We start from the raw sequence: 25,059 nt of genomic DNA, 5'->3' as shown, positions 1-25,059 counted from the left end.
CAAGCAAACCACATGGACTTTTAAACAATGCTGCAATTTATGGAAACCTAATAACTATTTCTGGCAGAGATGTTTTTAAACTAGCTTTTTGAAAATATGAAAAAAAAAAGTATTTTGTGTTAATTATTCTTTATAAAGTTTCTGTCTCTCCCTCAGCCATGAATTCCATCCATGTGGTTCTCTGAGCACTGCTGCTGTTAATTGACGGCCAGCCCCATGCTGACTGCAGTTGTGTGAACATTAATCTCCAGCGACAGACTCTGTGTGCTGTCACTTTCGATTATGAAATCTCATTTTGATTGAAATACCAGGCTGTTTCAGCTTTCTTGTGTTTGCCTTTTAGGTGTAGTTTATTTATATTACCTGATCACATCAAATCTGTTGAGTCATTGCAGCTTGTTACATTTAATACAGGAGACACTAAGGCTCAATAGAAAAAAATTGTAATTGATGATTAGTGTTTAATAATTAGTCAGTGAGAAGGCAAATAAGAGACCTACATAATCACTTTGGAATAGTATTAAACTTGTAAAACTATCCCAACTAATTCAAAATTATATCCCAAGGAGTGCTTGGGTTTATTTAAGGTCACTATTATGGTACTGTATTCTTTGGGCAGAGCACTGGCCAAAGCAATTATGCATTTTGTAATTTTAGGATGGATGCCAACCCATGTTAGTGATGAGAACCATTTTCAAAGATTGAATAAAAGGTGTACAGTAATCAGTGAAAGAGTGAAACCTGATATTCTGCTCAATTATTCATGTATTTTATTATGATGTACTTGTTTAATAACTGGTTAACCCAGGTTTAACATTTAAACATGTACAAGCCCTAACCCTAAAACTAGGGTCGGATTAAATCAAAACATTGACCCACCTGCTAATAGAAAACTACAGAACTGTACTCTATTGCGGCTGTATTTTTAGTAAGATGCCACTTTCTTCTAATCAGAAATGTAACCTCTATGATGTACAGGTTTGTATTTTGCTATTAGTGGGTGGGTCAAGGTTTTGATTTAATCCGGCCCCTAGTCTGTGTCCCTACCCCTATCCCTGACCCTAACCTTAATGTTATACATGTGATTAACAGCAGAACTCAGATGAAGAGTATAAGGTATTCATGTGTTATTCCTGTGGTATTCATACATCAATTCATTATATATTGCTGTCCATTATTGTATAGTGTGACCAATAATTGTCATGTATCTTGTTTCTAAATCTGTGCTTTTTAATGTGATTTTTTAAAATGTGGTACAGTATTTATTTATTTATAGGTAAGCCATAAATATCATTGTATTACAAAATGGGAAATTAACAAGGAACATGCGACCTTACTGGGGTATATTGTGCAGAAACATTTTCTGAACATCAGTGATGAATAATTAAATATACATACCAGTAGTTGTAGTTTTAAATGAAGACAGCGGAAAATGCGAACCCTTAGAGTGCACGAGTGAAATCATCCACGAAGATCATCTTGCACTTGATTTAAAGGTCACACAATGTATATGCGATTCAACTCTGATTCCTAAAATGTGTTTTTCAGATTCATGTTTATCATTAAAAGACCACAAACTTGCATTTTCCAGACAACTGCACTATTTGCTGGTCTGTGTAATCCCAAGTTAATGTTTTAAGAAATATACTGGCTCTGATTTGCCTTGTGGGAAAACTGTGGGCATGCTGCCCGTGCCATTATTTCACTATGAAGTGGGCAGTTTGCCCAGAGTGAGGATCAGGGCCCACATCTTTTGGTAGTGACTTTACACTACCTTCACATCTCTGAACCTCATGGAAAGTGTTTGAGAATGTAGTGGTTAGGAATTTCCAATCAGAGTTCATTCCACGGTCTTGTATGTATTTCCATATTCATGATCGCTCTGGGCTGGGATTATGGTAGAGCTGTGGTTAGAAGCGTTAAATGAAGTTACAGGTATATTATACAGAAATGTAACTAATCCACTATGCACGTGCGCAGAAGTTTCCAACTGGTTGTAGATAAATATTATTGTTACACTGATGATGCTTGTACTGTGAATTATGCAGATTTAGCAGGTTCTGTGTTACCCAAATAAACTTATAAAGATGTTGCAAAGAATAAATATAAATCACACAGGCTGCAGAACACTTTGGTTTCACCTGTTTGTCTGGAGCTGGAAGCTGGCTAAGGATCAGAATGTAAGATGCATTAACCTTTAGAAAACAGGTTCCAAGCAGAAAACAGAAAACAGAAAACTGTGCCAAATCTGATCTGATACGCCATCAAGTCCTTTTCTTTTTTGTAAAACATTGCGATCTTTTGCACTTACGCAGTAGCATCTATCAAACTAAATTGATCAGCTTGTGTGAAATAATGAAATATTAAAAACATAGAAAAATATACCTGAGAATGTATATACCTGTCTGCCTTCTTTTTTCAACTGTGAACAATGTCTGCTTAATTTCACAGCACCTATTTAAGATGCACAGAACCTTTAAAATGAGCAGTGAAGACAAAACATACTTTGCTGAGATAATGCATGATCTGCTTCAGGAAAAGCAGAATAACGGAAAGGAGCAAATGACTGGCAGTAAAGGAAGTAGGACAGGGGTGTATTCTCTAAAGAGCTGGATCTTACAGTGCTCACGTATCGGTGGGTCTGTTTTGTCTTCACAGGCTGCTATACCCATTTAGCAAGATTAAGACTTCTACCAGGAACAGGATACAGAGCCCCCCCCCCCCCTGCTGTCACCGGACAGGAACATGCCTTCTGAAATGTGTCTCAGGTATTGTAGACCGGACCTGTGTGAGTGATGTAATCTTTGTTTGGCTCTAATCTAATTGAACCATTAGTCATGTGGGCAGGCAGATGGGAGCTGCAAGGTATTTTGTGCTACAAACAGCTCTTCATACTGTGGCTTGAATGGCAGGGACTTCCGAAGCTAATGCTGCACTTCAAAACATATTATGTAGGAGATAACAGTAAGTTATTATTGAGCCTATTTGATTACTAAGCGGCGCAGGTATTGTTTTGTAGTTTTAAGTATGCTTTGGGACATGTCTGTAAGCTCATTAAGCAGTGTTGTGAGAGCAGTTAAATGGGCTTCGTTATTGTGCAGGAGTGATTATTTACACATTTATTGTTTTGTCGGTTTAATGGCTATTATGGCTCTATGTGTTGTGAGCTAGTAGGGCAGTCTGACAATAAAATAATCTGCTCAATATATGTAGGTCATGTTGCGGCAGGAGCTTCTTGTCTGTACCAGCTGCTTGGAAAACATCTTTCAGTTGACCTACAGCGTGCACAGTATGGAATGCACACAATCTGGATTGTGTACGTTGCAGCATAATGCCTTCTATCTGCAATTGTTTTAAAAGAATTACACTATCACCTGGGCTGTTTGCAGCATAGGCCTATTTCAGGCCCAAGGAATCAAAGTGAATTATTTGATTATACTGCCTTGTAAATCACATATTTACCATTGTTAAGTGTTTGATTATTGTGTTACCTTGTGTTTATATATGAATACATTATTTTTTATATTATCATTTATGTACATTTTTTCATATCACTACAATTGAAATTAAGCAAACATTTTTTATATATATTATTTTACATAATAATTACATTGTACTTAAAATGTTAATACAGAGGGTGCGAATTCATGTAAACATAGTCTACATACACTGATAATAATAATCTTAGGGGCCTGATCTTTCTGACTTATTTTCCTAATTTAATGACACCGCTTTATCTAAACACATGTAACTCATATTCGCAGGCAGTCAGGTTATATGTCAGGTTAGCTTTATGTCATTAAATTATATATTTTTTTAGCAGGTGTGGTTTTGAAAGGTCTGCCATGGCTTGCTGTTGTTTCTGTCCTTGGAGTCTTTCTCCTCTTCACCTCATTGAAGAGGATTTAGTTCTGCTACATGCAGTTCAGTGATTTCCATGGCTTTGTTCTTAATCCAGCATGTGGCCTTTCTGTAAATACTGGAAGAATGAACACGTCAGAGCCAGGAAGCATTTAACTACACAGTGATTTGCTTCCCTCGGGTAGATACGTGTGTGTTTTCAAACCACCTTCCATCCCAACTCTTTTTGGCTTTTTTCAGATGTTTCTACAGTTAACCTATTTTTGTTTTCTTTGACACAGCATTCAAGAAATGCTAACAGGTCAAAGGCTGTGCCAGTCCAAATCTCACAAGGATGCTGTTCTCGCAGCCCTGAACCAGCAGAGAAACGACGGAATACTCTGTGATGTCACTCTGGTTGCCGGGGAACAGAAATTTCATGCCCACAAGGCAGTTCTTGCAGCATGCAGCGACTATTTCAGAGTAAGTCTACTGACTTCCTATACTATCCTGAAAACACAGTGGTGAAGAACATTGTGTGAGATATAACATTGCATACACTTACACAATTCTAAAAAATAACAAAAAATAAAATAAAAGAAAGTGTTGCTCAAAATTAAGATCAAATATTTGTTTTGTTTACTTCTGTGATACTTTGGTTTCTCCCAAATCATTGTTTCGATAAAGGTGTGCTATAATTTCTGAGTTATCTGTTTGATTTACAAAACATTTCTCTGAATAATCTTTTTTATGTTGATGCGTGTTTTACATTCTGTCACTTTGCCTTTATCTTGGAATGAAAGTAGTAAAATTGAGTAAGAATTATTTATTGCTGGGGGCACTAATGGAATTTAGTAACTTGAGCTTTATGCTATGAATTGACTTACACTCAAGAAAGCCATTACCGGATTCCAATTGATATTTTGCACTATATATTCTTATAATAATTCTCAATATAATCTCCATAAAGTGAAAACAGGGAATATAATACATTGTTTAAATGGTTAAAATAAAAGCAGTGGGGAAAGATTGCTATTGTTTGTGGCTGCAGTAAGAGAAAATCTTCAAAGAAACATCACTGAGCATTGGGAGCTTTTACTTCCATTTTTACTTCCATTTTGAGTTAAGTGTAATGGACAAGAATTAATTGCAGTCATTCTCCTTATGTGACAGTGTGGAGGAAACATCATCACATGGTTTACTGTCCCCTGCGTTAGTGGGCTGTGAGTTGGGTCCTTGGTGTAGTGTTTGAACATAATAGGAGGTGCCAGCCTCTCTCTCTCTCACTCACTCTCACGCCACATTACATCTTTGTTTCTCAGTGCTATGAGCACCTTCATAAACTGGTCAACAGAAAAGAATAGCTGTTGCAATAAAGTGGTAGCACCTGCTGCTGCTGTTTATGGGTCATTGCAACTTCCCTGGGACTTGTTGCTATGTATGGTAAATTATTGTAAATGGTTGAATTGCAGTTGCTAGTATTAAACTGTTTTTGTCTCTTAAGTATTCATGCCCAACCGCACTGTGTTTATGTGGTAAAGTAGGCTCCAATTAGCCTGGTGTGTTTAGTCTCTCACCTTTAGTCAGACTAAACCATTAGTGGCAGAGCTTCCTTCCTCTGAGGTTCTTCACTGTGATGGCTGGGCTCAGATTTCTCCTTCCCTATTCCATTTGTGTATATGAATCCCACAGCAGAAGCATAGTATAAAACTGTTACCTTTTTATTTCTCTCTCTCTCTCTATGTATATATATTTAAATAAATCACCATGAGAGCTAGAAAACTTTGAATAAAGCATATTTATTTGTTTGTTTGATCTTACCTTGATCTCATGGTGTCATGCATTTGTGCAGTTTTTGCTGTTATTAATAACAAAGGATGAAACGAGAGAATAATAATTGATAGAGGTGCCTAATTGTCTTGTTAGGAATATCTGCTGGATTTGCCACCCAAGTATGTATTTTCTGCCTGCCCAAACCCTCTAAGATTATTTGATGCCTGAAAATGTAAAGATAAACAGTGTGCTACAGGCTGTGGGCCACATCTCCTCCAGTCATAAAACGTAACCTCTAAGGATGTAGTAGTAATTGGGCGGATCAGAATGAGAGTAAACTCATGAAACCCTTGGACAAGCTTGATAAATAGCACAATGACAACACACACTTCAATGTATAAATATGTATTCTGCACAGATTGAAGCATACTGCACATGTCCAACTAGAAGAAGCACAATTAAGTGTGTTGACTGAATCCTGCGGTACCACATTGCACAGGCAGCCAAAGAAATCATAGAAGCCATCCAAATAAATAGAAATTAAACAAACAAATTTCGTTATGATTAAAATCCTTGAACTTGCAACATTTGTTAAAATGAAAGTGTGCATAGTTTACAATATATGTGTGCGTTTGTTTACTATCTAAATATGTAAATTAGTTCATAACTATTTTATTTGATTTGAATGATGCTTTAGCTTCTTTGTAGATGTAGAAACTGACTGGGTCTCATGCTTTTGTTGCTGTTTATCCTGCAGTAGCAAGAGACTTGACCTGTGGTGTTATATTAATTAACTGGCTGACAGTTTTTTAGTTTGATAATCCAGTCTGTTCTATTAAAAGAAAATGAGCACAAGCATGTGTCAGTAAACTGGGTCATTAGAGGTTCAATCGGTGTGAAATCATTGTTTGGCAGTGTTACAGCAGAATTAAAAAGTGCTCATTACACTCTTCAAAGATAACTGTTTCAGTTAGATGGCTCGCATTCTTTTATGCCACGGTGTCGCCTTTGTTGTTTGTGTGAAGCACCGATGTTAACACATATACAGAAACACCCTGTATATCGGTGCTGATAGTCAGTATGTAAGTAAATCCATGGGCTGAATGTGAATTAACCATATTATTCTAATGAAGAAATATGATAAGAAAACATGCCTGTGGGTTGAATGTATGGGCAAGATATTTGGTCGTTGCTATAATGAGAGTATAATGGGAGTGTAATGGCCTTGCATATAGCTAGAAGGACAAAACTGCTGAAAGAAATGTGGAGAGACAGAGGGAAGGACCTCAGGTGAAGAATGACCTTTGTGGATGTTATGTATGAATTGATCATTCCTCTCTGTCGTATGAATATTCAAGATTCTTTAGATCAGAGCTGAGATTCAGCAGGGCAAACAGACAAAGCTGAACCCTTCTGTCTCTAAACAAATAGCACCTGGCTTTGCAGTGATTTCCATACAATATATAGCATGCAGATGAGATGAGAACTATGATACAAAAGCTTAATGCTATGTAAATTAGACTCAGAATGATAGATAGCATGTGTATTTTAAGCTCTCTATTAGTGACATTAGTAATATTATACTCATTGCTGCTATTGTGGGTTATTTCCAGACTCTTAATAACCTTTAAAAATGAAATTTCGTATTTGTTCTTCTTTTTAAATTGACACTTTGATAACAGGTCTTGATTGCACAAACTACAGATAAAGCAATTTACATGAAAGTACAGATACAAATAAATGTAGCCCATCTGTACAACCTTATGTTCTTATAGAAATGTGTTATACATTCCTTTTTTATGTAATGTTTTCATGAGAAATATACAACCCACAGAGGGTGAACGTTTCAGATTTAATTGAAGGATCTAAATGTTTGATTGAATTGAATGTGACAACAGTCTTCTGTCCTTAGGAATGCCCTCCCGTCTGCATAATTCCTTCCATCAGAAAAGACAGTATGCTTGAATGGTTTTATTTTATGTGGCTGCATACATATATTATAATGTGGCATGTTTTCTGTGCTATTTTTAATTGACTGATTACTATTCATTGTAAAATGCACTGTTGAAGCTTGGATTTCTGCATGATGTCATTAAATATTTCGGAAGAGAAAATCAAAACTTCCTCTGTCTGCTAGAAAAGCTGTCTAAAATGGTGTTGTCTTAAAGCTCTGTGCAGATTATATTTCTTTCTCCTTCACATTATAATCAGGATTTTATAATCCAACTGCAATGAGTGATAAAATCCTCCAATTCCAGGAGAAATACTGGGAGAAATAGTAATGCTGTGGTTTAGCATCACACACCTGAAGTGTTGTTTGTGGGCAGTAGTTTATTATTTTTCTGTTCTCTAAGAAGTGAGTGGTACACTGTTTACATTTCGTGGACCTATAGTTAATTAACTTTTCTTTTTAAATAATTATGACACTGTTGTCATCGATGTCACTCACTATTCACTATTATATAAGTAAATGCTTATATATTTTAGCAGCTCAGCGATGAAGGGTTTATAAACAATGTTTCAGTAGCTTATACATTAAATAGGCACAATAACATTTGTGGCAAAGTGAATTCACCACACCCACCCATTGCAGTGTTTGTTCTTTGTTCTTTCTGTTTCTGCAGAGGGAAATAGCTCTTTACAAACACAGAGAAACTGCGTTGTGTTAAATAGCAATGTGTTGTAGTCAGGTGTGTTCTCAGTACCTCAACATTCTCTACAACAAACTTCAACAACTCAGTCTAAGCCTCTGTCCACAATCTACTTTGTTCTTAGTAGGGTTGCCACAATTATCGCTCCCCACGATATATACAATATTCAATTACTACAATACAATGTGGTATTTCCAAAGTATCGTATATTCGTTATTAAAAAAACAACAACTAGAAAACCTTATCTACAAATTTTAAATTTTATTTTAAATCTGATCAGATTTTTATTGATCTTTTGAGATTTCAGATGTAAACAAAGAAAGAGATATGTAGGTCATGCCCCCCGCCCGCTTTTCATACTCAATGAGAATACAGCATGGAGACATCCTGAAAGAGAGAGTCCCAGTGGTCATGTTCGTGTTGTGCAGATTTCTGCAGTTTTGTGCAGATCTGAAGAATCCCACCAATCCCATTGATGGAGCAGCACAGAACTGCTGACATCTGCGCTACACGAACGCAACCAGTATGTCTGCAGAATCCCCACCACCTGCAGCTAAAGTAACAGAAGAATTGCAACTAGCACCTACATTAAGAGACTCCATTCCCGAGTTTGAGATTATTTTGGTTTTAAAAATAAACAAAAACGGAGAACAAACTGACGAACGGATTTGTCTGAGAAAGTTCCATCGAAAAACTGGAAACACTTTAAATGTATTCAGTCATCTTCAAAATATATATATATAAATGAACTAAACTGTTGGAAAAATCTTTCACTTTGTACTTTTCTGGGGACTGGGGCTAAAAATCTCAGTTTAATGTGCTGGAGATCCAGCAGTTTGTGCCATTGTAAACTAATTTAAATATCATATCTTAAATATCATAGGAATTGTAATCGTAGGACGAAAATGATTAAATAATCGAAAACAGAAATGTTGATATCATGGCAAACCTAGTTCTTAGAGACCCTCCAACAAATTATGTATACATAGTTTATAAGCTTTGATACCTTCACCTCAGTACCCTGCATCATCTCTTATTGAGCAGGAAGCCACCATGTTCAGTATCCTGTGCCCTGCTATCATGATGAACAATGTTCAGATGACCAGTTCCAATGCTAGGGCAAGCATGCATGTTTACTCTGTAAAATACTGTCTGATGGGAGGACACTAGACATGAAGGTAGTGTTCTGAAATTAAACATCCCACTAAACTAAAGGAGACTTGCTGCACTGTTACATTTAATTACTTTCTAGCCAAATGTTTTCTAAAAATGCATGTGTCTGAGCCTGCTTCACTTTCCATGTTTGCATTGACCTCTTACCCAACTCAGAGAACTATTTCAGCTCCAGGTGCATGTCTAGTCTTGACTCATTCAACCATTTGTATTTTAATGATACTAACATTAAGGAAATGCCTGGTCAATATGATGGTGTTTCATAAAGTGTGTTACATCTGAAAAGCAGAACAGAACCGTGGGTAACCAAATTAAATGAATGAATGATGTCTCATCGTCAGTTGAAATATCACTGGTCTTTGAGAACTCTTCCAGGCTGTCAGATTTGATGTACAAATCAAAAATCACTGCAGGTCATTGAAATTGGCCGCACTTTATTTACATCACACAACTCTTGGCTAGCACACTTTCTGACACGGAGCTATTCTTTGATGTGAGTTTTTCTAAAAAATAACGCTGCCTGAATATTTATATTTTTAATTGTATAGGCCACAGATCATTGTAATTGTGTATTGACTGGAAGCCTGGATTCAACAAATTTATCTTTTTTTAATTTAATTCCTTGGTAACTGTAAAATAATGTATCCGACAATAATAATTATAGATAATTTTGTAAGGTTTCCTTGTAATCCAACGATTGATTGATGCATGACTGCTTTGCTTCCCACAAGAAAAAATAAATAAATAGTTTCAGCAAATAATTATGTGTAATGCACCTGGACCAAGCCATATGTTCATTTCTACCCATAAGGGTTTCTTTTGTGTTTCTTTCGGGTCAAAGGAACGGAATATGTAATTTTATGTATCCAAAAATGAAATGTGTACCAATATGAGTAAAATGTTAACATTTGTATGTATTTCCTTATGCTTTTAGGCAATGTTCAGCCTTTGTATGGTGGAAAGTGAAGCTGACGAAGTGAACTTGCATGGAGTTACAAGCATTGGATTGAAACAGGCCCTGGATTTTGCCTATACAGGACAGGTAAGCAAGTGCTTCTTTCTGAAAGCTATATTTTAATTTCATAAGGCATTATTTTGTGTTGTGGTTATCTCTTGGATGATTTCAATGGGCTTCTGGGAAATGCAACTCCTTGGAGCATCAGATAGGCCACACTGAGTGGCGAATACAGGTTCAAATCCAGCCAGTGCCACACACTGATGGTGACAAGGTGTGGCTGTCTTGGTGGCACTGCATTTAGATTAGGTGAAGTTTGTTTACTTCTGCCCAGAGTTGACTTAATGTGATTAGCTCTACACTGACTAGGCCTGACAGTATAAGTGCAAGCTGTGTGTATTCTCCATTTGGTTTTAAGTTTGCTCATTTGCACAGCCAGTTTACACTTTGGAGAGGGAAATCTGCCCTAATAAATCAGAGACTGACATGTTTCTCTCAGTTAACTCAGCTGTGCAGTAGGGGTACTGGTCAAAAAACTATACGTTCATAATGCCTGTGCAATTAACAGGGAGATGCATATGGGGGTCATGTAGACCATGAGAATAGCCCGTTCTAATTATGTCATCATTTAATTCTAATGTGTCATCATAGGCCCAGTGTAATATCTTGGTCACGTTAAGCACATCCACTTAGATTTAGCTAAAAACTCTGGAGAGTTCTCTCAAAGTCGACAAATCAGCAGACAGCCAATAAAACCACAATCCTCCCATCAGCTGCACCCAGATGTTTTCCAAAGGTACAAGGAGTGCTGTAAGGATGTACCATCATGTCTTGCAAGAAAATGACTGTATTGGTTTGTAATGTTATTTCCATACAGGACACAGGGGATGGCAATGTCTTATCTAGGTCACCATTGAGCGGCAAGTCCATCTGTGTTTGCAACAAAGTGAGCAATTTGCCTGTCTGTGTACAGTGTTATAATCAGTTTGACAAAAGAAACCCTAAACTGCTAGTCCTGACTTGTTTGAAGTAATTGAAGCCCCCTTTCTGCTTGACTATTCTGTCCTTTACACCTTCCTGCTTGACTAAATAAGACATCCTATGTCTGCATTCCTGTGGACATAATATGACAACCGAGATTCTTCTTCGTCATGATCGCTATCTGCTGCCTGACACATCTTATTCCTGTGTAGTGCATGCCTTTGTCCCAGCATATTCACAAGCTGGTCAATTATCACTGGACCACTCCTTTCATGTTATTTGTCATAGCCCAGGGAAAGGGGTTTAACTTATTTACATTAGATTTGATTTGATTCTAAAAAATCATATATTTTTTTAAAGTGCTCAAATACATTTCCTTCTTTTAACTGTCACATGTATCCCCCTCATAGCTGCCTGATTTTAGTAGCTTAAACTAAAGTCTCTCTATGTTTATGTTCATGTTTTTTTCTCCATTGCTGGATTAGCTTAGCGATAAGAAATGTTCTGCGTTTCCCTCCTGATACCTATTTAGAAGGTCTCAGTTGCAAATCGCTACAACAATAACAGTTCATTGTGTAATATAAAAGATATCCAGTGACATACAATAATATGATTTGCTGAACCTGTGGTAGAGTTGATTAAGGTGAGGCATCTGCTCACTACCATTAAGTGAGCCCAGGGGATGTGGTGGCAGAGACTAGTGGAGACTACCAACATGGGGATCAGCTGCAGAGAAGGCCCAGCACACACGAGAGAGAGAGAGAGAGAGAGAGAGAGAGAGAGAGAGAGAGAGAGAGAGAGAGAGAGAGAGAGAGAGAGAGAGAGAGAGAGAGAGAGGGGGGGCTAGTCAGTTTCTGCAGGGAGTTTGCTATCTGCTTGGTAGCACTGGTCAGAAACTGTGTGCCAGTTTGGGATCCAAAGTCCACAGGACCCTCTAAGACACCTCATTTAGAACAGCCTAGGTCACCAAGGCAGTGTTAGTAGAGTATTGTCATTCAATATTGTCTATGAAAGATATACATCTTAGCCAAGAAAATAAGGGAGCAATGCCACACAATTGAAAATACATGCACTTTTGTCATATTATATATGATAAATGATGATTCCACTTGCTTCAATCTACAGCTTCTCTTTCCCATGTCACACCTGCAGACTTTATGATTTAATCTTCCCATCTTTTATGTTGTTGTCTTCTAGGCCTTTTTAATATTTTGGTATCCACTCAATAGCTTCCTTTGTCCACCTTTAAGCTATTCTTCTTGCAGTGTGTCTAACCCATTGCCATTTTAACCTTTTCACTCTTTCAATGATGTCGATCAAATACTTTTCTCTTCAAGCAAATAGGTAGATTTCCTTTCAATAGTGCTGTTTCTTCCAAATGCACGCCATACAATTTTTACTCTTCTTTTCTTCATAATATCAGAACTATCTTAACTTTTGACATCTTCGAGTATCTTTTCTTAGATTTCACAGCTGTTAAACCTGACTTTTGTTTTACCCAGTTAAATTGTCTTTGTTGAGTTGGATGGTTGATGTTGAAGTGTTTTAGATATATGTAATAAGTTATATAGGCTAATGAAATAATACAATGAGCAGACATGTCATGGAAAAGATAAGCAAATGTAGATTGAAGCAAATGGAATCATCTTGTGGGGCCTTCATCCAACAGTGGATCGATATGGCTGATGGTGATGGTGATGATATAGGTTTCCTCAATGTTTTGATTTCTTGGAGCTCTGATGACTGAGTTTGTATACTGATTCAAATGCTTTCTCATAGTCAACAAAGCCCAGGCACAGAGTCAGCGTCTTTCCAATACTTCTTCTTTGAAACTTCTTCTTTGTTTCCTTTCTGGTGAAGGAGGTTCTAGATCATAATCAGGGTATTGATTTTTATATATAAACTTACAAAATTAAATGAATGTATCTATCTTGTATATTTTATAAATATAATGGTTTGACTATCCTTATAAATTACATTGTAACTACTATAATACAGCATTCATTTTGTGATGTTATTTAGTGCACTGAAAACAAAGAAACATGGCACCAAAATTCTCTTGTGAAGTCTTATTCAACAATACATTGATACTAACTTGCATTTACTTATGAAACCAGTCAATGCACATTTGGTTTATAATGTAACTTGTCTGACACCTAGTGGTGAGTGTGGAACTTATTGCATATTGCAATGTTTCCACATTCAGACCTTTTTGTCAGTTTACTTTTACTAATCCTTCTCGACCATTAGACCATTCTCAAAGTAAACATGGTTTTGATTATATGTATTATTATGTATCATAGCAATTGCTAACATTTGTTTTGGAGGATGGGTGCTTAGTTTAAGTTTATGTAATGATTAAAATATAATAAAAGATGATGAGTATCATTGAGATTCTTTACTTTAATGTACATTACATTACATTCAATTACAATAGATGGTATATTTCAGAGAACTGTGATGAACTCCTCTATGTATTTATTTGTTCTGGCAGATCATGGATAGATGCCCAGATACATGGGTTAACTGTGTCATTTCAGAGGAAACCTATGATTTATATTCGTTATGGGTTCTTCTAAAAACGGGTCTGGTTGTTAATTTTTTATGGACAATTATTATTTTTAGTCATGCTTTTTTCTATTTGTTGTATACATAATAGAACACATTGAGATGGAGGTTAGGGTTCTCAACAGTTAGTAAACACCATTTTGCCGTATTTTATTAAAACAAATTGATATAGTTGTTAATTATTTTCTGATGGAAGTTTGTACATACTGAATAATGACATTTATTGAAATGTGCCATCTCTTCCAAAATGCACAGAAATGCATATTAGCTTTCTGATGAGTAAGAACTTATAGTTAAACCTGGTTAGTATCATTCTGAGTATTTATTTCTGTCTCAGATTGTGTTGGATCCAGCTGTAATTCAGGATGTACTGGCAGCAGGAAGTCACCTGCAGCTGCTGGAGCTCCTCAGCCTGTGCTCGCACTATCTCATCCAGGTGAGTGGATATTTATAAATCTATGCTTCAAAATACACCTGAGAGGGAATATGATCCCCATTGCATAGTAGCTGGAGCCATTTCAGGGTTTAGGAAATTCTAAAAATGGTACTGATATATATATATATATATATATATATATATATACTCAACAAAAAAAGAAACGTCCCTTTTTCAGGACACAGTTTTTTAAAGATAATTTTGTAAAAATCAAAATAACTTTACAGATCTTTATTGTAAAGGGTTTTAAACAATGTTTTCCATGCTTGTTCAATGAACCATAAACAATTAATTAACATGCACCTGTGGAATGGTCAGCTTACAGACAGTAGGCAATTAAGGTCACAGTTATAAAAACTTAGGACACTAAAGAGACCTTTCTACTGACTATGAAAAACATGAAAAAACATGACTATGAAAATCTCATTCCCATTGCGCACGTCTGGGACCTGTTGGATCAGAGGGTGAGGGTTAGGGCCATTCCCCCCAGAAATGTCCAGGAACTTGCAAGTGCCTTGGTGGAAGAGTGGGGTAACATTTCACAGCAAGAACTGGCAAATCTGGTGCAGTCCATGAGGAGGAGATGCACTGCAGTACTTAATGCAGCTGGTGGCCACACCAGATACTGACTGTTACTTTTGATTTTGACCCCCCCTTTGTTCAGGGACACATTATTCCATTTCTGTTAGTCACATGTCTGTGAAACCTGTTCAGTTTATGTCTTAGTTGTTGAATCTTTTTATGTTCATACAAATATTTACACATGTTAAGTTTCTGAAAATAAAAGCAGTTGAAAGTGAGAGGATGTTTCTTTTTTTGCTGAGTTTATATACTACTATATACAAGACATACTATTATTTGTTCTTAAGCATATATCTTGCAAATTCCACTTTCCAAACTTGTACCCAATCATGGTGAAATGTATTGTCAGAAGCCACTATTTAAATAAAAACACAAAAGGCTACATGTTTTGTAATTTGTAATAGAACAATGTTTAGATTTAGTCAAAATTTGGTAATTTATATTTAGCAAACAGTATGTCCTGTACCTGCTCATACTGAAATACCAGAGCTCTCAGTTGATAAAACCAGGTATGTGTCAGAGCTGTGTGCCACACAGTGGTGGTTCTAGACCATTTCAGCGGGGGGGGGGGGCCTGGCTGGGGCCAGTTGTAATTTTAGGGTGGCCATCAATTTCTCTGCGGTGCTGGAGTAGGGTGGTGTTTTGTCCACTATGCTAGTGGGGGGTGGGATGGGGGGGTTGTGCTGACGGTATTTTGTCTGCAGTGCTAGTTAGGGGGGCCATGGGGGGGCCAAACTTCCTGTCACGGAGGCACTGCCCATCCCGGCCCCCCTCAGAACCGCCCCTGGTGGCACAAGGGCCTTATTTAAATAGTTGTACACTAATCCCCTTCTTCAAATTGCCGTCTCACATTACCAAGTAGTGCTTTTACAAACCCAAAGCAATATGAATCTGCAGACTGTGACAGCCCGTCAGCTCCTATCTGAAAAACACACTTCCATCTTTAAGGCAAAGCTCACCCTCTTCTGGAATTTCTTTACAGTGGTTGAAAAAATCTCAGAGAATGCATCAACAAATGCATTATATCCATGTTTTTCTTTTGGAGAGAGGTAGTAATTTGTAATGGGCTGATATAATTTGTCTGTATTGACTACAGTATTAATGTGTACAGTGGAAGCCAGTCCTATTAAAGGCCTGCCTTTTATTTTTTCCATGAAAGATTAATAAACATTATCTCTAAGGTATCAGCCATCTCAGAGCAGTGTCCATGTTTCCACTATTTCTACTTTTTTCACATCATGAACCTTGGTGTTGGATTATTTATAAGTATGCAAATGCAGGCGTCTAAACCTTTCACCTTGCTTGGAGTACGAGCTGGATTCCTTCACTGACACTGACCTCCGATGCCCCGAGTCCCACAGGCGACTGGTGTGTGTGATACCAAGCCTGTCATGTTTGGGCCCGGGATGAGGACTGCACTTCCCGGTGCTGTCTTCAGAATTAGAGTTACATTCTGTGATCGTGCTCAACACTGAAGAAAAAAGACACACAATCAAAGCTCATCTAGCCTGACGTGTAGTAGTAGGCTACACTGCAAATGTTTTTTCTTATTAGGAATATTTATTTGCCTGCCTGGAAATCCATAATATATGTGACTTATCTGTATTGTTCATGGATATTCTTTGTGTTTATTTGATATAATAACAATAGTAATTCATATTATTATTATTATTATTATTATTATTATTATTATTATTATTATTATTATGTCTAATATGGATATTGTTCTTGAAGGAGGAGGGGGCTTATCAATTGGCTGTGGGATTCTGGGAGCTGGAGGTCAGTGTCAGTGTGGTAATTCGGCTCAGTCTCCAGGCAAGGTGGTTCAGACGTGCATTTGCATACTTATAAATCATTCTAAAGGGAACCTCAGCATGTCAACCAGCACACAAAAGCAAACCATCTTAAATCTAATACCTGATACGTTAGTGGTCGCATTTGAAGTGTCTCGGAAAAGTGCCCGTAAGATTTCCTTGCATCTATAAAGTACCAGCTGTGGTTTTAATTCATAGTCTTGGCAAGGCTTGAAAAACGGCAGACCTAATCAACAGCAGGGACATTGGAAAGATGCATCTGAAGAGGATCCTCCTAGACAGTTGAGGTTTTAATAGCTTGAAAGAAAAAGCATTGTTGCATTGTTTGCATTGTTTCTTTGTGAATTAATCTAAGCAAGATTAATTCATTCTCCCCAACATGTCTCTTAAGAAAGACAAAATCACATCAGCAGACAGACCTGTGGTGATAGAAGCAACTCCAATCCACACATATAAAACTTGACAGCTCTTTACATCCTAATGTGCATCAGAATGCTTTCAAACCTCTCCTGTCATCACATCAGGTATCCATCGCTCTTCACTGTCAGGATGAGTTACTGCACTGTCAGCACAATCCCTTTGAAGAACAAAAAAACATCTCACTTCCACAAAATCAACAGAAGTAAATATATTTTCATTAAACAAGAAAATACCATACAATATTGTTTATGTATGCTATATGTTGTTAAGAAAATACAAACTACATTGAATTTTGTTATTTTGTAATTAAAAACACCAGTTGTTCCCCATGCCGAGGAGCATTCAAATTGCAGAAGTACATATTTCTGCTGCTGAACTTGGGTTTCTTATCATAATAAGTGTAGTATACTATTTGTTGTCTTTGTCTTCTTTGCCTTAGCGGATATCTCCATGTGTTACAAGGACAGAAAGCTTAAAGTTCTTTGGAGCTTTTGGAAATCTGGTGGACAAAAGCAACTACTGCTATATGAAAACAGGTTAAACAAAGACTCTGGCTAATCACTCTGGATAAACACTGTTGACGCTGCAAGTTGTTAAAAAAGGGTTAAACAAATAATACTGTTAAAATCATGATGAAGTAGTGGATTCCTGCTTCTTTTTTTACCCAACATTACAGTATTTGTTAGATGTCTCAGATCACAACCTTCTTATATGCCTTAATAGCAAAGAAAAATACAGTGCATTTTATTTTATAAATTCTATAAATAAAGAGTAATTACTTTGTTGTGCACTGGATATTTTATTGATGAGTGGAGAAACAAAGGAAGGTCAAATACAAATCTGGCTAGGAGACAGGAGACAGAACTTAACTCAAGCAGGAATAGAAATGATTCTGCTGCTGCGTTTTCATCAGCCTCATAAAACCCTGCATTCTTCAGAAGAAGGTCGGAGTTGAGATGCTTTTTTAAAATAGTACTTTGGAATCAGGAGTGTGCTTAGCATGAGACTGATTTAAAACTGTTTTAGTCACAGTCATTAGGTAAACGAAAACCGTTAACCTGCTGTTATGCAGTAGTCCTCCTACATTACATGTACAATGTGGGTAGTTGAAAAATGTTTTGCACACTTCAGATCCCTCAAAACATCCCTTAACGCGCTGTGTGGTTTCAAAATTAGTTTCAGTTACACTTTTTTTGGTGTCTAGTTTGTGTTTTAATAGTTTCAATATTATGAGTAGAAGTGGGCATGATATTTCAAGTTGGGCTGAAATTGGGCTGATTGTCAGTTGATTTCCTCTGCTGGTCCAGTGCAGAGGTGTCTGGCCTCCATTGTGTGAGTCCACATTTAGCTGGAGTGTCACTGTGGAGAGCAGTTGAGTCATTAAAGCTGATGAAAGGCGTCATGCGTGTGTGAGATTTGAGCAGTGCACCATACAGGCTATTTTCTCTCAAGTAAGAGAAGCAAACATGGTTAAAGTCAGAATCAAGAGATTCCTTAATAGTTATATGGAACTCATTACACAATACAAGTCTTCAATAAATACAAGGCTAAAATGTTTCCTGCTAACTTTGAAATGCTATATTATTACTGTAGGAACAGGATTATTAAGAAATAGAAAAGCAAAGAGCCAGGAGATTTTGGTAGATTAGGCCTTTTTACAATTCATGTAAAAAACACTGTTGTAGGCAGGCCAAATTGCAGGAGATAACTATAACCTTAACCTTAAATGCCCGATAATGAAAATGTATCAAGAGTTAAAAAGCTAAAACGGAAACAGTGACTATTAAACACAAATAATAGTAATATGGTTTGCACTTCTGGGTATACACTAGCAATCATGTTGAAAGCTGAACATAAGAACAAAAATATATATAGTGTACTGTGCAAAAGTTTTAGGCAGTAAAGTAAGAATGCTTTCTAAAATATACATGATAATAGATTATATTTATCAATTAACTAAATGCAAAGTGACTGAACAGAAGAAAAATCTACATCAAATCCATATTTGGTGTGACCACCCTTTGCCTTCAATTCAGCATCAATTCTTCTAGGTACACTTGCACAAAGTCAGGGATTTTGTAGACATATAGTCAGGTGTCTGATTAAACAATTATACCAAACAGGTGCTAATGATCATCAATTCAATATGTAGGTTGAAACACAATCATTAACTGAAACAGAAACCGCTGTGTAGGAGGAATCAAACTGGGTGAGGAACAGCCAGACTCAGCTAACAAGGTGAGGTTGCTGAAGACAGTTTACTGTCAAAAGTCATACACCATGGCAAGACTGAGCACAGCAACAAGACACAAGGTAGTTATACTGCATGAGCAAGGTCTCTCCCAGGCAGACATTTCAAGGCAGACAGGGGTTTCCAGGTGTGCTGTCCAAGCTCTTTTGAAGAAGCACAAAGAAACGGGCAACATTGAGGACCGTAGATGCAGTGGTCGGCCAAGGAGACTTCTTTCAGCAGATGAAAGACACATCATGTTTACTTCCCTTCACAATCGGAAGATGTCCTGCAGTGCCATCAGCTCAGAATTGGCAGAAAACAGTGGGACCCTGGTACACCCATCTACTGTCTGGAGAAGTCTGGTCAGAAGTGGCCTTCATGGAAGACTTGCGACCAAAAAGCCATACCTCCGACGTGGCAACAAGGCCAAGCGACTCAACTATGCATGAAAGCACAGGAACTGGGGTGCAGAAAAATGGCAGCAGGTGCTCTGGACTGATGAGTCAAAATGTGAAATATTTGGCTGTAGCAGAAGGCAGTTTGTTCGCCGAAGGGCTGGAGAGCAGTACACGAATGAGTATCTGCAGGCAACAGTGAAGCATGGTGGAGGTTCCTTGCAAGTTTGGGGCAGCATTTCTGCAAATGGAGTTGGGGATTTGGTCAGAATGAATGGTCTCCTCAATGCTGAGAAGTACAGGCAGATACTTATCCATCATGCAATACCATCAGGGAGGCATCTGATTGGCCCCAAATTTATTCTGCAGCATGACAATGACCCCAAACATACAGCGACAGTCATTAAGAACTATCTTCAGCGTAAAGAAGAACAAGGAGTCCTGGAAGTGATGGTGTGGCCCCCACAGAGCCCTGATCTCAACATCATCGAGTCTGTCTGGGATTACATGACGAGAGAGAAGCAACTGAGGCTGCCTAAGAAGAAGTGTGGTTAGTTCTCCAAGATGTTTGGGCCAACCTACCTGCCGAGTTCCTTCAAAAACTGTGTGCAAGTGTACCTAGAAGAATTGATGCTGTTTTGAAGGCAAAGGGTGGTCACAGCAAATATGGATTTGATGTAGATTTTTCTTCTGTTCACTCACTTTGCATTTAGTTAATTGATAAATATAATCTATTAACATGTCTATTTGTGAAAGCATTCTTACTGTACAGCATTTTTTCACACCTGCCTAAAACTTTTGCACAGTACTGTATAAAAAAGTGTTTTTAAACCATGGAATGCTTATTAAAAAATACACAGTAATTTAAAACTAAACGCTCTGACCTATGTTCTCAACATGTAGTATGTATTTCCAGTAATATATTAGTGTGTGAAAGATACAGTAACACATGAGTACATTTCTGTGGTTTCCTGTCTAAGCGGGAGTACCGAGGGTCGATGCAGTGAACTGCACTATAGTTTCTGTTCTGCCTTGACCATGTTTAGGTCGTTACAGTTCTGTTAACCGTAGTAAGAATTCGTGTTGTATTTAGTTAACTGTAAAAATAACTCCAATAATGTAATCATTATAAAGAAGGTTATATTAAATGGTCAGCTATAACTTAAAATCAGTAACCTTAACTGTAGCAAAGAAAAGAGAAAATGCAGCGGAGGGTTGGAGTGAGAGAACAGCAGGTGGCAGCATTTCACTATGTTTGCATAAATAACTAAGACTCCTCTTCTTCCCAAGATGATTCATTTTGTTTAATAATAGAGACCGCTAGCATAATCAGCTGTAAATTACCTTTATTTGCCTAACACTATCTAATGTATGGTGTAATTTTAAAGCAGATTACAAAAAAAAAGGAAAGCATTCACTGGCAGCTGATTCTTAGCTTTGCCTGTAGTGGCCCAGGCCATTTATCACTCTGCATTGCAAAATTGGTCATTTGTTCTTATTGCGTGTAGATTACACCCAGGTTTTACAAATAAGGTGACACACTCACATGAAAGTAATTGCAGGGTTCATCTCTATTTCTTTATGTATCAGTCATTAGGTTATGAATTAAATACATCTTATTAAACAAGGAGCGTGTCCAATAATGATACTGTACAGGCAAATTATTATCTCACTGCTGGGGATGTATTTTATTCATGGACATTAATTTGTTCTTAAACAGTATTAGTTTAGCACTCGCCTGTGTATGAGGAATGCATTGTGAAAGATGGCATTCTGGCTGACATGCAATTAACAAGTCTCATTTAACTGCCTTAATATTTTAATTCAAAGCGTATCAGTGACACCTTGTAAACAAAATCTCTCAGCCTGACTAACAGGATAGTCCGCCGTTTCCTACATTTATTTCTACATGTTTCTGCAGCTTTCTCTTTATTTGAAATGTATGTGGACCGAGTGATTAGGAGGTATTTAAGCACCAAAATAAAACTGATATATACAGTATATAACTAACAGCATAGCGCTTAATATATAGAGAGAACACAGAGCCATTCCTGTCCACTAATTTAATCATATTATGGCTCAATACGACTGTAGTGTAAATTGATGCTTGTTACAGGCGAGGTGTTATAGTGGAACACATCCAAATATTACCCTATCTGGACTACCTTGAAATATTCATTTATGCATCAGGGGTGACATTTCATGAAGCAGAGGGTGAAATACTGAGGCTATTTAACTCCTTCAGTAACAAGATTATAGGTCAATACCTCTAAATAGGAAAGGGCCTTTTCTCTTGGCAGATTGTTTTTCTTTTTTTTATTGATTTGTGTCTCTTTGCACGCATAGTAATGGATAGATTAGAAGCTGAAGTAAACATTCTTACAGAAATCTATTGTAAGTAGAATAATATTTTTTATTTGCTGAATTAATTAATTCTGATCATATTCAGTACATATCAGGGCTGTTACTTTCTATTCAGTTAGCCTTAAAACTAAATCAGGCAGTGTTTTACATTCAGGTAATAAGGCAAAGCACACAAGTATTGATTAAAATCAAAACGAATGGGTTTTAAAAGAAAAACATTTGGTTTTTAATCACAATAAGAGCTCATATATAGTTTTAATGGTTAATGAGCAGTGTAAAATGAAATAAATGGTTTGACTCTTGATTGATTTTCCTACAAATGCATGCAACACAGTAAGATGCAACTTGGCACTGTTGTGTCTTAAAATCATTCTGCTGCCAAAAAATAATTTCCACCTTTTCATGCATGCAGTAACATGACATGGTAATCATTGGTCTGTAATCGTAAAAATAGGAGGTAAGATCAGTTTTTCGCCATTCAATTTAAATTGTGCTTGCCATCCTATAAAATAACGTTCTTTTCATTGCTGCCTGAAACATTTTCTTCATTACGTTGCCAATCAGCACTGTTAACTGAAGAGGTCCTTTGATGGAACATGCAATTTTTCCCCATTGTATATGGTTTTAAAAAAAACACAAGCATTTTTTATTTCTGGTTGGTGTTAACATAAGTCATCCACCCTATTTATTTAGTTGTGTTTCTCTTTTCTTTTTAAACCTGTATCTAGAAAATTATATTTATATAAATTAAATACCTTATCTGATTCTAATGAATATGATCATGTAAGAGTGCTTTTGCCGCATATAGTTTTACACAATCGTGACACAAATAGCCGCCTTCATAAACATCAATATCTCATTCCCGATTTCAAGGTTTGCAGAAGACTAATCCAGTGTAGGTATCTTATCTGAGCTCTTATTGTTTTCTTTGTATTCTTATTTATTTGATTGATATTTTTATCCAAAGCAAACTTGCATGATTACCGATGTATACAGTTGGGTTTTTACTTCAGCGGTACACCTAGACATTTTAACCTGCAACTACAAATCCAGAGACTTAACCACTAAGCTATATTGCTGAATCATATTTAATTCTTCATATGTGATAAATTATGTGTATATTTTTATAGTGCCACATTCTTACGGTTTGCTTCCTCAAAATGTGTTTCCATCAGTATCTGTTCATGGGCTTTGTGCTTGGCTTCAGGAGCTGAACAACTTTAATTACCTGGACCTGTACAAACTGGCTGACCTGTTCAACCTGACCCTGCTGGAGGAGGCCGTGGTGGGCTTCCTGGTGAAGCACCTGTCTGAGCTGCTGAGAACTCACGAGGAGCAGGTCCTGGTGCTGCCCTACCGCTTGCTGCGCGAGGTCCTCAAGAGCGACCGCCTCACCTCCCTGAGCGAGGAGCAGATCTGGCAGGTAACACATACATGACACGCTTTACTCCACGGCTACACCACACAGCTCCCCGGGGGAGGGGGGACTGCAGCATCTCCTTCCACCTGAGCTCTGCACAATTACTTCATTTAAAACATTTTGGAGCTGGATTTTCTTTTATTTTTTTGTGGATTTGATTTCAAGATAACAGCAATATTACATTGTACACATATTTGGACATAATATCTATGTTTAATGTTTTGTCTTATATTTGAAAAAAAATTCAAATGCATTATACCTGTAAAATATATTTTATAGATACAGCTCTGGAAAAAAATCTTTATTTTTCTGTATATGAGTCTAGAGCATGTAGGACTGTTTGTATTTGACTGCAGTTAAATGTATAATAACTTGTACCGTAATATCGCATCTGGCATCATGGTGGTCTTTTACTCTATTGTCAAACATAATTTTTTCTTTCAAAAAAATTACTTTACAGAGAATATCATGTTTTTTTCTAATTTAAAATATCTGGCATGGTCTGTGAAGCTATGCTACATAAAAACAAAAACAAAAAAGTTTAGAAACAATTGAATATCCACTTTCCTTGACCATGTTTATTTTTCTTTTTTAATTAGTTTTCAGTTCTTTCAGCATTTTCTGTTTTCATATTTTCACAAAAATAAAAATATATTGTCGCACATGGTTTTTAACCTAAAAAAAAGGAACCTACCAGCAGAACCTAGTGAGAAGATAGCACAGAGTACAAAATGAAGCTTGCGGGCTATTGTATGACACTTAGGTCACAGTTCAGTTGAGCAGGCCTTCACTCCCTTGAAATGACAAGCAGAACGTGGGCCTGGTGATGAATGCCAGGATCTCTTTGCATACCAGCACAGATCACATGATGCTGCCTTCTGCTGTGAGCACACAATAAAGCACACACATTGTTATATTGCATACAATACAATCAAAGATGTACTTAACCTTATGTATTTAGGTACAGCTTATTCTCTAACCAATAGCATTAAAATAAGTGATGCAATTAAATTATTTTCTCTCTCTCTCTCTCTCTCTCTATATATATATATATATATATATATATATATATATATATATATATATATCTGGCTATCTTTTCTTTCGCTCTATGTGTGTGTGTGTATATATATATATATATATATATATATGCCAAGTGTTAAACTGTACATCTAAAACAAGGATGTCCTTATTTCATGCTTGTTGAAAGCCAATGCTGCTGTAGTGTGCCAGTGTAATATTTTCATAATACATAATACAGGAATAAGGATGTGCAGAATTTTAAATGCATCTTTATTTGTATACAAGTATTTAGATTTCCATGTATATCGAGGTATTTCTGCCATGCTTTTCAAGACAAATATTTCCCCTGCATCCCCCTCATCCCAACGCTACATTTCTCTGAAAATGGGGGTGCCTGCGAAATGCGTGGAAAATAATAGTCAGTGTGGAGT

The 25,059-nt window shown here is 36.9% G+C and overlaps 1 protein-coding gene across 1 annotated transcript in view; it reads left to right on the top strand.

Moving 5' to 3' along the window:
• The first annotated feature begins 2,900 nt into the window (after window positions 1-2,900).
• The window catches only part of klhl32 (kelch-like family member 32), a 51,078-nt gene continuing 28,919 nt past the window's right edge, over window positions 2,901-25,059 (top strand). The window contains exons 1-5 of the mRNA XM_066702649.1: window positions 2,901-2,964; window positions 4,143-4,323; window positions 10,372-10,479; window positions 14,279-14,377; window positions 23,393-23,608. Of these exons, the coding sequence (XP_066558746.1) occupies window positions 4,153-4,323; window positions 10,372-10,479; window positions 14,279-14,377; window positions 23,393-23,608 (594 nt within the window). The 5' untranslated portion in view covers window positions 2,901-2,964; window positions 4,143-4,152. The remainder of the gene's footprint in view (window positions 2,965-4,142; window positions 4,324-10,371; window positions 10,480-14,278; window positions 14,378-23,392; window positions 23,609-25,059) is intronic.

The sequence above is a fragment of the Amia ocellicauda genome, chromosome 1, assembly GCF_036373705.1.
Source record: "Amia ocellicauda isolate fAmiCal2 chromosome 1, fAmiCal2.hap1, whole genome shotgun sequence".
Lineage (NCBI taxonomy): Eukaryota > Metazoa > Chordata > Actinopteri > Amiiformes > Amiidae > Amia > Amia ocellicauda.
This window is presented reverse-complemented; position numbering and strand designations above follow the sequence as displayed.